The sequence below is a fragment of the Rana temporaria genome, chromosome 1 (assembly GCF_905171775.1).
Source record: "Rana temporaria chromosome 1, aRanTem1.1, whole genome shotgun sequence".
In the NCBI taxonomy this organism is placed as follows: Eukaryota; Metazoa; Chordata; class Amphibia; order Anura; family Ranidae; genus Rana; species Rana temporaria.
In genome coordinates this window covers 529,073,925-529,087,150 of record NC_053489.1, presented here as the reverse complement: position 1 = coordinate 529,087,150, position 13,226 = coordinate 529,073,925, and the positions used below count along the sequence as shown (strand labels likewise).

The 13,226-nt window shown below is 41.7% G+C and overlaps 1 protein-coding gene across 1 annotated transcript in view; it reads left to right on the top strand.

Moving 5' to 3' along the window:
- Positions 1 to 9,012, top strand: part of PLRG1 (pleiotropic regulator 1) — a 68,394-nt gene extending 59,382 nt beyond the window's left edge. The window contains exons 13-15 of the mRNA XM_040331991.1: positions 4,492 to 4,631; positions 4,742 to 4,935; positions 8,430 to 9,012. Of these exons, the coding sequence (XP_040187925.1) occupies positions 4,492 to 4,631; positions 4,742 to 4,935; positions 8,430 to 8,489 (394 nt within the window). The 3' untranslated portion in view covers positions 8,490 to 9,012. The remainder of the gene's footprint in view (positions 1 to 4,491; positions 4,632 to 4,741; positions 4,936 to 8,429) is intronic.
- Positions 9,013 to 13,226: the final 4,214 nt, after the last annotated feature.

Here is a 13,226-nt window from a genome sequence, read left to right as displayed (position 1 = left end):
ACCAGGCCCTCCATCACACTGTCATTGTGGAATGCCAGCCAATGCACACAACCCTCCTTTTAGGGCACTATACCCTGCTTGATAATGCTGCCTTTACTACATACAGAAATTCCTCAAAATCATCTCCAATTCTCCCTGTACAAAACAAAGTTTATTGACCTCAAAATATTACTCACATAAACAAAACTTGTAATGGCACCTGTGCATTCTCTCCCCCATCTGGCATTTGGCTTTGCTAAAACTCCTAGTAGCATGCTGATGCCAAGGACCAACTCTGCTTGATGTGTTGTGATTCAGTGGGACTTCCACAGAATCTAGGGAACTATCGGCAACTGCTCAGTTTAATTAGAAGCACCCCTTGGTGTTATCACAGCAACCACTAAAGTCTTATATAAATTAGAATTGAGGTATAACCTCATGTTCTTATGCACTAAACCTTTCCTTGCTGACTTTTCAAGAGCACACATACAGGTCCCATAGCGGTTTATCTTTTCTTTATACAATGTCAGAAAATGCTTTTTTAAATCAGGGCTTTACAAATTTGCTTTTAAATCTAGGAGCCAGCTTGAAAAGTTAAACAGTTTTTTTTTTAGCCTAGTGCGGGTTATTGGCACCTGGGGCAAGGCAAGTAATTTGCACCCCCTAACCCACTTGCAGCAAAGTGGCCATCCAAAAACCCCAGTGTAACGCCGTTACGTCAGGGTTATAGGCTGTTTGGAAAGAATGACAAAAACCTGTCATGGGGGAGCGCCGATCCATTAGGCCGCGGTCACACCTGGGCATTTTGGGATTGCAGCAGAATCACTGCGATTCTGCCCACAATTTCAAACGCTCTACAATCGCAAAATGCAGGTTCAGGTGCCATTATTTTCAAGGGCTCCTAAAATGTGGTGCGGCAATCACTTCTCTTGCAATCCCAAAATGCCCAGATGTAAAAAGAGCCTCTTTGGTTCCCACACATGCGATTCTGGATTGAGGGCAGAGAGCCAAAATCGCACCAGTACTAAAATCACACAAACTGGAATGACATTGCGATTTAAGTACACAGATATGTGAACCTGGACGCTGGGACGTAATTTCTAGTTGCCATGGCGACCTGACGCTTGGGATTTGTCAAGCCCTGCCTGAAAATCAGGGCCTTTGCAATTATGTTTGTTGCTTTTTTGTTTTATGTTGTGCATACAAAAATATTAAGCTTTCTATCGAAAACAAATCTGCTCTTAGCTGCTGATCATGTGCCTTTTCCATGTTCATCATTGGGCTCGTTCACACCTTACATGCATGAAAACTGATGGGAAGCTGTGCAGATTTCACACAGAGACGACAGCTTCAAATCCATTTTCATGCACGCTGACATCAGTTTTCATGCACGCTGACATCAGTTTTCATGCACGCTGACATCAGTTTTCATGCACGCTGACATCAGTTTTCATGCACGCTGACATCAGTTTTAATGCACGCTGACATCAGTTTTCATGCACGCTGACATCAGTTTTCATGCACGCTGACATCAGTTTTCATGCACGCTGACATCAGTTTTCATGCACGCTGACATCAGTTTTCATGCACGCTGACATCAGTTTTCATGCACGCTGACATCAGTTTTCATGCACGCTGACATCAGTTTTCATGCACGCTGACATCAGTTTTCATGCACGCTGACATCCGTTTTCATAAGCATCAGTTATGTGCCCTATTCTCACCAATGTTGATGTCATGTCAGTTTTTTTTTTTTTCAGTGCAGAAAACTGCATACATGTTGCAGATTCCTGCGCAGAAAAAATCCACACGTAATACCAGTGTTGTGGTGTGAACAGGGCACATAGAGAACAATGATTTTTGTTATGCCCTTGCAGAGCGCATGCAGAAAAACTGATCTCTGCATGGTGTGAATGAGCCTAAAAGCCTGTCATAAAGAGCCAAATTTAACTCTAACGATGCATCAAACTAAATGGGTGGGACTTTAAATGAGGCGCAAGGCATAGAGCCAAGCGCTTCCATCCCCGATATTTTGAACAATAAGGAATAGGGTGGGACTTTAAATGAGGCATGCACCCCAGGAGAGTGACAATAACAGTGGGATTTGGACAGGTACGTGATCCAGCAGAACCGAGCAAATAACATGAAAGCATTGCACGGATACAAAAAACAGTCAGTTATTTAATAGTATAAAAATTATATATACAGTAGATACAATAGTAGCATGGTAGATCTGTTACAATAATCAAAGAAAATTGCATACATTTCAACAGTTCATGGTAACAATGGTAGGAATAAATAAGTATAATAGGTTCATGCTGGAAACGATATCAAAAGAGGCCAAATCACTGGAAAGTATCTCCATGATAAATGAATATTGATACGTTGGTACACTCCACTGGTATAAAGAGGAAATTAATTGGTAAAAGATATCATATATAAACCAGAGGGGCTTCTAATGGCTCCTAACAGTAAAAGTTAATGCATAGTATAAACATTAAATGAGATCAAATTCGTTGGAATAACTCCACAGTAATAGTGACCACAATCGATCATATAGTCGATGTGTATGATAATGATTAGTACATTGGCAACGGGCATGGGGGGGGGGGGCATCTGGTGGCTCCTCCATAGTAATAACACCCATAGTTGAGAAGTATATAAAATACAATCGATCTGTAGAACGTTGGTAAAGGTGTAATGGCAACGAATGAGAGGGGGGGCGTCTATTGGCTCAACGCGTTTCGTGGCTAGTGCCACTCTTCAGGAGCAGAGTATGAGGTAGATGTCTGTAAATATCAAAAACCATGATTTAAAAAAAGGGTATATATAATAGATCCAGTTATGGAGAGAAGGGGAAAAAAGGGATCATAGTAGTAACTAATCCCCAAAGTACTTACGGGTGTGTCAAAACCGAAGGTACAGACTAGGAGGGCAGAAACGTAGCCGGGAAGGATAAAAGCCCACGGGAGCTGAGCTTTTTACTGGATCGTTTTACATCCTTGTGGTGGGGTTGGCCCACCTCAGCTCCCGTGGGCTTTTACCTTCCCGGCTACGTTTCTGCCCTCCTAGTCTGTACCTTCGGTTTTGACACACCCGTAAGTACTTTGGGGATTAGTTACTACTATGATCCCTTTTTTCCCCTTCTCTCCATAACTGGATCTATTATATATACCCTTTTTTTAAATCATGGTTTTTGATATTTACAGACATCTACCTCATACTCTGCTCCTGAAGAGTGGCACTTGCCACGAAACGCGTTGAGCCAATAGACGCCCCCCCCTCTCATTCGTTGCCATTACACCTTTACCAACGTTCTACAGATCGATTGTATTTTATATACTTCTCAACTATGGGTGTTATTACTATGGAGGAGCCACCAGATGCCCCCCCCCCCATGCCCGTTGCCAATGTACTAATCATTATCATACACATCGACTATATGATCGATTGTGGTCACTATTACTGTGGAGTTATTCCAACGAATTTGATCTCATTTAATGTTTATACTATGCATTAACTTTTACTGTTAGGAGCCATTAGAAGCCCCTCTGGTTTATATATGATATCTTTTACCAATTAATTTCCTCTTTATACCAGTGGAGTGTACCAACGTATCAATATTCATTTATCATGGAGATACTTTCCAGTGATTTGGCCTCTTTTGATATCGTTTCCAGCATGAACCTATTATACTTATTTATTCCTACCATTGTTACCATGAACTGTTGAAATGTATGCAATTTTCTTTGATTATTGTAACAGATCTACCATGCTACTATTGTATCTACTGTATATATAATTTTTATACTATTAAATAACTGACTGTTTTTTGTATCCGTGCAATGCTTTCATGTTATTTGCTCGGTTCTGCTGGATCACGTACCTGTCCAAATCCCACTGTTATTGTCACTCTCCTGGGGTGCATGCCTCATTTAAAGTCCCACCCTATTCCTTATTGTTCTAACGATGCATCATCCAACTCTCCGCTAAGATCAGAAGTCAAGCATCCCATATTCTCCCATTATACAGATGTTCTTGGGAATGTTCAGGGTGTAGTGCTCTGTTACACCAGCTTGTATTCAGTGACCCTCTGAAAGCGTAGTGAAACATTATGGTGTTGGTTTCTTTTTTTCCAAGGAACAAGATTTGTGGTCAGTAACCTCAGAGCTTGAGAGAATCGAGTACTTGGTAGTCGATAATGAAATATTTTGTTTGCCTGGGCTGTAATGAAGTGTGACTGAAAGGCAAAAAGCAGAAGAAAGATAGCTGAAAGACCAGTAATAGTGTTCTTTACTGAAACGTTTTTTCCTGAGTATCCTGACAACTGGCCTTCAGAGGAGCCCAAAATAGATTTATGTTCACAGAATCTAGTTACGTGATACAATAAGTGCCACTGCTGCAGTTCTCAGCTTGTCGCTAAAGTCAGCACAACTGTGTTTTGTGCCGCACAGTCAGTTCCAAAATTATCTGTTACGTTTGTACGCTTCACCATCTTGGCTTTTATTCTAGGTACACATTTGCATCTGGGTCACCGGATAATATTAAGCAGTGGAAATTCCCTGATGGAAACTTTATCCAGAACCTTTCTGGCCACAATGCTATAATCAACACTTTGGCAGTGAACTCTGATGGTGTGTTGGTGTCAGGAGGTAAGAAAGTATTTCTGCTGATTTTCCTTTAGAGAAAATACATTTTAGCAACGCTCATTGACTGAGCTAGGTGTGGTTTGTGTATGACACCTCTCATTTCTGCCCTACAGCTGATAATGGAACAATGCACTTATGGGACTGGAGGACGGGTTATAATTTCCAAAGAATTCATGCTGCTGTCCAGCCAGGCTCTCTAGACAGTGAATCTGGTATATTTGCATGCACATTTGACCAGTCCGAGAGCAGATTGATCACTGCTGAAGCTGACAAAACTATCAAAGTCTACAGAGAGGATGACACTGCGGTATGTGTTCATTTTGCTATAAGACCATCGGCTGAGCATCTTTAGCCCATTTACTTTTAGTTTTGTGTTTTTATAAGCTTTTATTATATGAAGAGAAACCAAGTCCCATTTTACTGCATCTGTCATCTTGCACCAAAACTAGCATGCATCTTGTAGGCCTCCAATCATTACAGGACTTGTAGAGTTAACACAAACTTGTACATTCCTTTACCTAATAAATAACTGCAGGCATCTAGCGGTACCTGCCCATTCTGACTAGGCAAAGCTCTAGCACTTCCTGCTTGATGGGCAAAAAGGATTGTTAGGGTTATCGGGGAACGGGGACGCTCGAACAGCCCGACATTTGGTCTTTGAACAAACAGTAAAAGCTGTATGTGCAGACACTGCTAACTGCCTGCATTTTATACGTGCCAGTAGCTTTACTTTAAGGTGAGCTAGTTATACCATAAGCCTGCGAGTATGGATTATCAAGGCTATGTGAATACAGTTTTTCAATTTGGCTTTTAGCACGTTTTTGAGACGGGATACCACAGCTGTGCCGCACCAGGTCGCTAATTCTAGTCGCAAATACGACCTGGCGCCCGGGGTTTGTCGAGCCCTGTATGAACGTAAATGAGCTGGGTGCCTCAGTGTTACACTATGATATAGACATGACTAATGTTTCAGGTCCAAAGCATTGAGTGTCCAAGTATATAGAGATTACTTTTGTATATCTCCAGCTGAGGGGGGGCACCCTAGCTGCTGCTGTGTGTCCAGTCATACACGGAGCTGCCACTTGGCGCCCCACCCCCTCGCTCTCCTCATTGGCTCACTGACTTTGACAGCAGCGATAGCCAATGGCGCAATCAGGAGGGAGAGTCCCGGACAGCCAAGGCTCACGTGCAACATCGCTGGATCGAGATGGGGCTCTGGTATTAGGGGGGCTGTTGCACACAAAAGGTGTGGTTTTTTTTTTTCATTTCATGCATAGAATCTATGTGGTTGTAATAGCTGAAGGTTATTTACCTTCATGCATTCTATGCATCTCCCTCCAATACTTGTCCAAACCAGCGATGTGAGTCTCTCCCTCCTGATTGGCTGAGTTGCAGCAGCGGGAGCCATTGGCTCAATCACAGCCAGTGAGGCAAGGGATGAACTGCGATCCATCTCTTATGGACACAGAGAGCTGACACACACGTTCCCCTACGGCAAGCAGCTTGCTATGGGGGCACTCGGCAAAGGGGCGGGGCCCAGAGTATCGGCAGGAGACATGAGAAAATTAGGATCAGGGCGGCTCTGTGCAAAACCACTGTAGGAAAGTATGACATATTTGTTACTTTAATAGCCAAATCGTAAAGGTTGTATTCAGCATTTCTATTGCAAAAGGCGGGATTCCCATCTAACAAAAGGAAGCAATCACTCCTGAACTTCCTGATGTTTCAGTGCTTGTGTCCAACCTAAGGGGTCTGTTTTGCATTGGGATAGCACATAAAGTAGATTTGTAGTTTCTGCATGAGGCTTTATTAAACCCAAACTCCAGGAAAAAGCCCTCCAATGCAATGAATTAGATGCTCATTAATGCCCAGTAAAAAAAAAAAAAAAAACTTCTATAATCCTTTGCTCTCAAATGTCCGATGTCCTTGTTGTCCTAATTCTCCGGTTCATGAGCAGTCCCTCTGGATCCTTACAATGCAGGGCTATTGGTCAAACTACATGTGACCACTGGAGCACTTTAGAGAAGAGGCTACAGGAACCAGTCTTATAGCATGAAAGAAGTCTATGGGAGTGAGGCATTAAGTCAAAGTCCCTTTTACTGGTACCCTAGACAGAAACAAGCATCTAACCGCATTTGATCTGCACTGGAGTGTGAAAGTATTTGGGGCATTTACTGTGGGGAGAGATCTGTAGATCTTTGGTTATCAGGGCATGTGTTGAATTTTTTTTTTCTGAATGTCTTCATTTTTCTTTCATACTTTTGTCCATAGTGTGTCTGCAGGTCTCTAATGGGACTCTGCTCAGCAGTCTTTCTTTTTAATTAGATTCATGGGGTGCTGCTGTCATCCGATAGAAAGATCACATTGAGGAAGTTTTTCATTTGAGTAGTCAGATAAATTATTGAAACCGCTTTATAACCAGATGAATAAATGATTCCCTCGAACTTTTGTGGTTCTTACTTAGAAGCATTTAATGCCAGAAAGCACCTTTTAAATGTAAGATATTACATGGCATTATTTCCTGTGCAGCCTGTTGCACGATATGAACACAAAATCCTAGCATGTTATAATCGGCACTAAACCTCCTCTTTTAGCTTGCGATTCATAATGTAATATTAAAAAAATCCAATGTGATAGCTGCCCCGGAAAAATAAGCCTTTCGATCCAGATCTTGACAGTTACCACCATGAACCTGGTAGTCAGTGGGCCTAAAATTTACTGTTCTTACTTTACCAGGTTAGGTTTCACCAGAATTCTGAACAATATATTCATGGTTCCTAATCTCTCTACCATGTATATTAATATGTAGTTGCGCTCACTCTCTCTGCTGTTTGTCTTTTGGGGAGTGTATGTAGGAAAGGGTGTTCTTTTAGGAAAAGAGCACCAGGCACTGATGTAGGACACACAACCGTGTTGAGTATGTTTTAAGTAAGGATGAGCTCCGGCGTGTTCACAAAGCCCATGTGCAGAACCCGCCAGGAAGTCGGCGCTGCGCTAATCACAGGCAGTGAGACATTGTCCCGATGCGCGGCTGCAGAGATCGGGAAATGTCTCACTGCCTGTGATTAGCGCAGCATCCTTAGTTTTGAGCTAAGGCTCTGTGCAGGCCACTCAGGTTTCTCAACACCAAACGTGTTACACCATATTTTTCTGAACCTAGATTTTTGCACAGTCATGCTGGAACCTAAAGGGGCCTTCCCCAAACTGTTGCCACAAGGATAGCAGCATACAGTTGTCTAAAATGTATTTTGAGAGCTGTTGAGTTAGCAGTACCCTTTACTGAATGCACATGAACTCTAAATTTGGATGAGTGTCCCAATGTTTTTGGTCATATAGTCTGCCTATATCTAGGAGACAGGTACACTTCTCCTTACATTTGCAGTTGCTGCCTTCTGCTTAGTAGTGCTGCACAGTGTTTACCTTGTGAACTTCTTACTGCAGTGGAAGTCTACCAGACAGGGTTTGTCTGGTTGAAAAAAAATGATTATAGTCTCAAAGGATGTTAAATGCACTTAATTCTCCTGATATCAGAGAGATATCAGAACCATTTAATGGTCCTGAGCCAGATTGCTCAGGACCATTGTTTTCTCATTCATGGCAAACAAGAGATGCATGTACTTAAAATATTTTGGTAATTCTAAGTATTCTGTTCATGAGACGTGGATTTTATGAATGGGTCCACTTAGTGTCTGTAAACCCGTTCATATGCCACAATGCTTTTTCCTTTAACACTATTAAAAAGTTTTTCTAAATTAATCATTGTGAAAACTCAACCTGACAATTTGTTTCTCCCTCTTTCAGACTGAAGAAACTCATCCAGTGAACTGGAAACCTGAAATTATGAAAAGGAAAAGATTTTAATAAACTGCATCTGTTTTTTTTTTTACGTTTTACTTTTTTTGTTTATCGCAGTTTGACAAGCATGGATTCTGTTTCAAACATTCAGCATAATTTTGGCTGCGGCTTTTGTCTTTCATCATTATATTAAAATACATCCTGTTATGGCTATTTGTTCTGTGATCCCTGGAAGCCGTCACAATTTTTTTCCATGAAGAAAACGTGTAAAAGTCCGAGATGTCCCAACATAGAAAGAAATGCTTGTGTCCTCCTTTCTGGATTTTGAAGATCTGAGCTCATTAAAGAGAACTTATTAACAAAGAAAGCTCTCTAGCATACAAAGTAAACCAGCTTTGTAACAGTGCTTTTTCGGCATATTCAAATATTCCTCTATTGTACAAAATTCATACACCAGCAGGTGAAGAGATTACTTTTTTTATTTTTCAAAAGATGAAGACCAATCTTTGGTTGCTGCCACCCAGAAGTTTTCTCCGTAAATGTTTTATATTTCCCTCTCTATCCCAATAAAATAGAGACATGAACACAACTTTGGTTTGGTGCTGACATAAGCAGTTTTTTTATTTATTTTTTTTGTAGGTAACAAGATGATTTTCAAATCCAGTTTGTTGATTCCTAAGTGGAAGGTTTGTATATTCTAGCAGCTCCTACAATCTGATATAATGAATGTTTGTGAGTGTATTATATCAGACAGCGAGAAAATGTTGTATGAAAAATGACTGTAGGTTGAAAGTCAGACTGATGCTTGTAGAATGGGTATTAGCAGGAGTCCCGCACTCTCTTCGCTTGTATGTGGGTTTTTATATTTTGTTAGCGTTCACGGAAAATGAAAGGTCCCCTTTAACCACTTAAGGACCTCTTCACGCCGATATAAGTCGGCAGAAGGGCACGACTGGGCACAGGCATGTACCTGTATGTTGCCTTTAAGAGCCCAGCCGCGGGGTCACCGGCGCGCTTGTGACCCGGTCCAAAACTTTGTGACCGCTCCCGCGGGACCCACGGACTTGATCGCCGCCGGTGTTCCGTGATCGGCCACAGGACCTGAAGAACGGGGAGAGGTGTGTGTGTGTGTGTGTAAACACACTTTCCCCGTTCTTCTGTGTGGCAGTGGCACTGATCGTCTGTTCCCTGATATAGGGAATGACAATCAGTGACGTCACGCCTACAGTAAGAATCACTCCCTTAGGGCACACTTAACCCTTTAGCGCCCCCTAGTGGTTAACCCCTTCACTGCCAGTGTCATTTTCACAGTAATCAGTGCATTTGTATAGCACTTTTCCCTGTGAAAATGACAACGGTCCCAAAAATGTGTCAAGTGTCCGATGTGTCCGCCATAATGTCGCAGTCATGAAAAAAAATTGCTGATCGCCGCCATTACTAGTAAAAAAAAAAAAAATATTAATAAAAATGCCATAAAACTATTCCCTATTTTGTAAATGCTATACATTTTGCGCAAACCAATCGTTAAACGCTTATTGCGTTTATTTTTTTTAACCAAAAATAGATGGAAGAATACATATCGGCCTAAATTGAGGAAAACTTGTTTTTTTTTTATATCTTTTTTGGGGATATTTATTATAGCAAAAAGTAAAAAATATTGCATTTGTTTTCAAAATTGTCGCTCTATTTTTGTTTATAGCGCAAAAAATAAACGCAGAGGTGATCAAATACCACCAAAAGAAAGCTTTATTTGTGGGGAAAAAAGGAATGCCAATTTTGTTTGAGAGCCAAGTCGCACGACCGTGCAATTGTCAGTTCAAGCGACGCGGTGCCGAATCGCAAAAAGGGGCAAGGTCCTTAACCTGCATAATGGTCTGGGTCTTAAGTGGTTAAAACCTTGAGACATCTGAATACAAGAGACAGTAGCTGGTAGAAGAGTGCCAGGGTTCCTTATTCGAGACTATATCTTCAGGAAACAATCAATGATTCCTGTTCTCCTGGCCAAAACCTAAATGGAAAATGATGCAACACTAAAGGCGGTTAGACTTTAAAACATTAAACAAAACAGTTGATTTTTTTTTTTGTTAATTCTGCTCAGTAGTCCAGAAAGGATATTTACAGCTTAGGCACTTGGATGGATTAAGACTGAGGTCTGTGAAGCATGCACATCAATGGGAATATCACAAGTCCAATTATGCTTCCATCAGCCAAGTGGAAGAATGTGTGGCAGCGGATGCCAGTGAAAGCCGCACAATCAAGACTTTGCAAAGCTGGCACGTGGTCTTCATTACTGTTATCCTGGAATAAATTGTCTGCTTCTGCATCATTTCTTAGACAGTTTTTAAGAGCTTGGAGTAGCTAATATAATATGTTAAAGCAGGGATCCTCAAACTACGGCCCTCCAGCTGTTGCGGAACTACACATCCCATGAGGCATTGTAAAACTCTGACATTCACAGACATGACTAGGCATGATGGGAATTGTAGTTCCTGAACAACTGGAGGGCCATAGTTTGAAGACCCATGTGTTAAAGCCATACTTCACTAGTGAGTTATTCAGATTGCTTTAAGAAAAATGAATAGCAATTATAGGTATAATAAGTATTTAGACCCATAGGGTGTGTTGCTGGAACATGCATGCAATGCAGAGTAATTCACTTTTGTGAATTGTGGTGTTCTACATTAGAGAAAATTATGCATGTCCTTTTTATTCACGTACAGCATGGGACATAGTTATGTCTTGATCAACTGGGTTATATGCTTTCACCATCAGGTGATTGGACACTAGTAAAACGGGGCTCTAAGAACCCCCATATAACCTCTACCACTCCCAGCAATCCTCAGTTTTTTTTTTCTAATGTCCTATTGAGGGAGATTACTGTTTTTTACTTGGGATTTTCCTGTGTACATTCCATCTTCGGGGTAGGCAATTGCACGCCACCCATCCAGACTAATGGCTCAGTTTCTGGGTTGGTACCCTATGCATTTTTCTGGGACCCGTACCTGGATCCTGCCAGAAGATAGATTGCAAACTAGCTTGTTATGTTGCTGCAGACTCTGGACTTGTTTGGCGCTCTTCATTGGCGTAATTTGTGGCGTTGACCGCAAATTGCGATGCACGTCCAGGACAGTGGCGATCTATTATGGTAGTCCAGTCCATGAAGACCCTCTCGGTGGTATGCCCATTCAAAGTGGGTGAAGTCAGTATTCTGTGCTTCAATAGTAAACTAATTTTAAACTTCAACAGCTGAAATAAGAATTCCAGCAATTCACACAATAAAATTAAACAAATACAAATTGCAGTGCTACAAGATAATAAATGAAATGTGCAAAAACCTATGCAAATGAATCCATAAATACATCCATAAATATCAATTGATATAAGTAATAAAGCCAATATTGTAATGTGCTTATGTTCTTAACCAATTGTATAATAAAATCCTTGTGATACGACACAAAGTTCATTAAATAAACGTATTTGTTTTGTTCATTGATGGACGCAGCTTCTTCTAATTCTCGACCATAGGGTTTATAACCCCACCTACAGAAGTAGTACACTGGGCAAAAAAGTAATTTCGCACTGCCTATGTACAGTCCTAGCTGGTATAAACCACCCTCTTTGCTATAGGAAAACCAGCTATTTCTGTCTAGTGTTTCAGGAGTAAGGACCTAGTTCCCACCTAGTTTTACTGTGGAGATCTTTAATCAACGGCCGGACTGGGTGAGAGGTCGATAATCTAGATCCAGTAGTTGGCGACGCATGCAGACCTTGGCCAACAAGCGCACGCAGACTTTTACTTGGCCTGCTCTCCTCCAACGGTCAGACTTGTCCTGGCATGGCCCCCCCAGCCTTTTACTGGGAAGGTCAGTGTGCTCTTGCTTCTTCTCTCCCCTACCCCCAGCTCTTATGCTGCTAAAAACAGAGGGAATGTGATCATTTATGAAAAGAGCAAAAAAGGTATTTGTTCTTTTATATCTATACACAAATATTTTGCCTTTCATTTTAATTTTATACTGAATGGGTTGCTTTACAAGGTGATCGCTTACAATCACTTTAAAGGAGAAGTCCAGCCTGAGCTCATTTTGACTTGGCTTCTCATACGGGTCACAGGAGTTCAATTTGTTTCGCACTTCTGTGACTAGTTTTCAGCAGAGAGCAGTGTGAACAGCATCATCACCATAATGAAGTCTGGATCTGCTGGGTGCCTGAACTGATGCTTGTCTCAGCCTCTCAGCAAGTTGCTGAGAGACTGAGACGGCGCTCCCCCGCCCCTCCACAGCTCAGTGCTCCAATGAGTATGGAGGAGCAGAGAGGAGAGCTACTGACGGACAGCAGCTCTCCACTCGTGGATCTGTGTTCGGTGCCTCTGTTCTCGGTGCAGAGGGAACAGGTGACAGGTGCAGCATTGTTCCAATGCTGCATCCTCCTACGGTAGGTAAGTATAATGGGCAAATAAAAAAATAAATATATGCTTCTCTTTTTAACTCCTCGTGGATGATGAGCTGATCTTTACAGGTTGCTCTTTATTCTCTTAAGCCATCTTACACAAGAGCTCTCATTGGGAGGGTATACAAAAAAAAGAGAACCCAATAGTGTAATTCTGTAAATAAAGTTTTATTGCAATAAAAACCTACTCCCAAATACAAATGGTAAGACTTTGCCTTCTCTCATATCCCCTAGCAGAGCCACGCTAACATGCCACCCGAAGTGAATACCAGCCAGGAGATCTCGGCATTGGGTGACGCAGTGCACTCCCACTGCTAGTCCACTCCCAATGCATCCATAAATATCAATTGATACAAG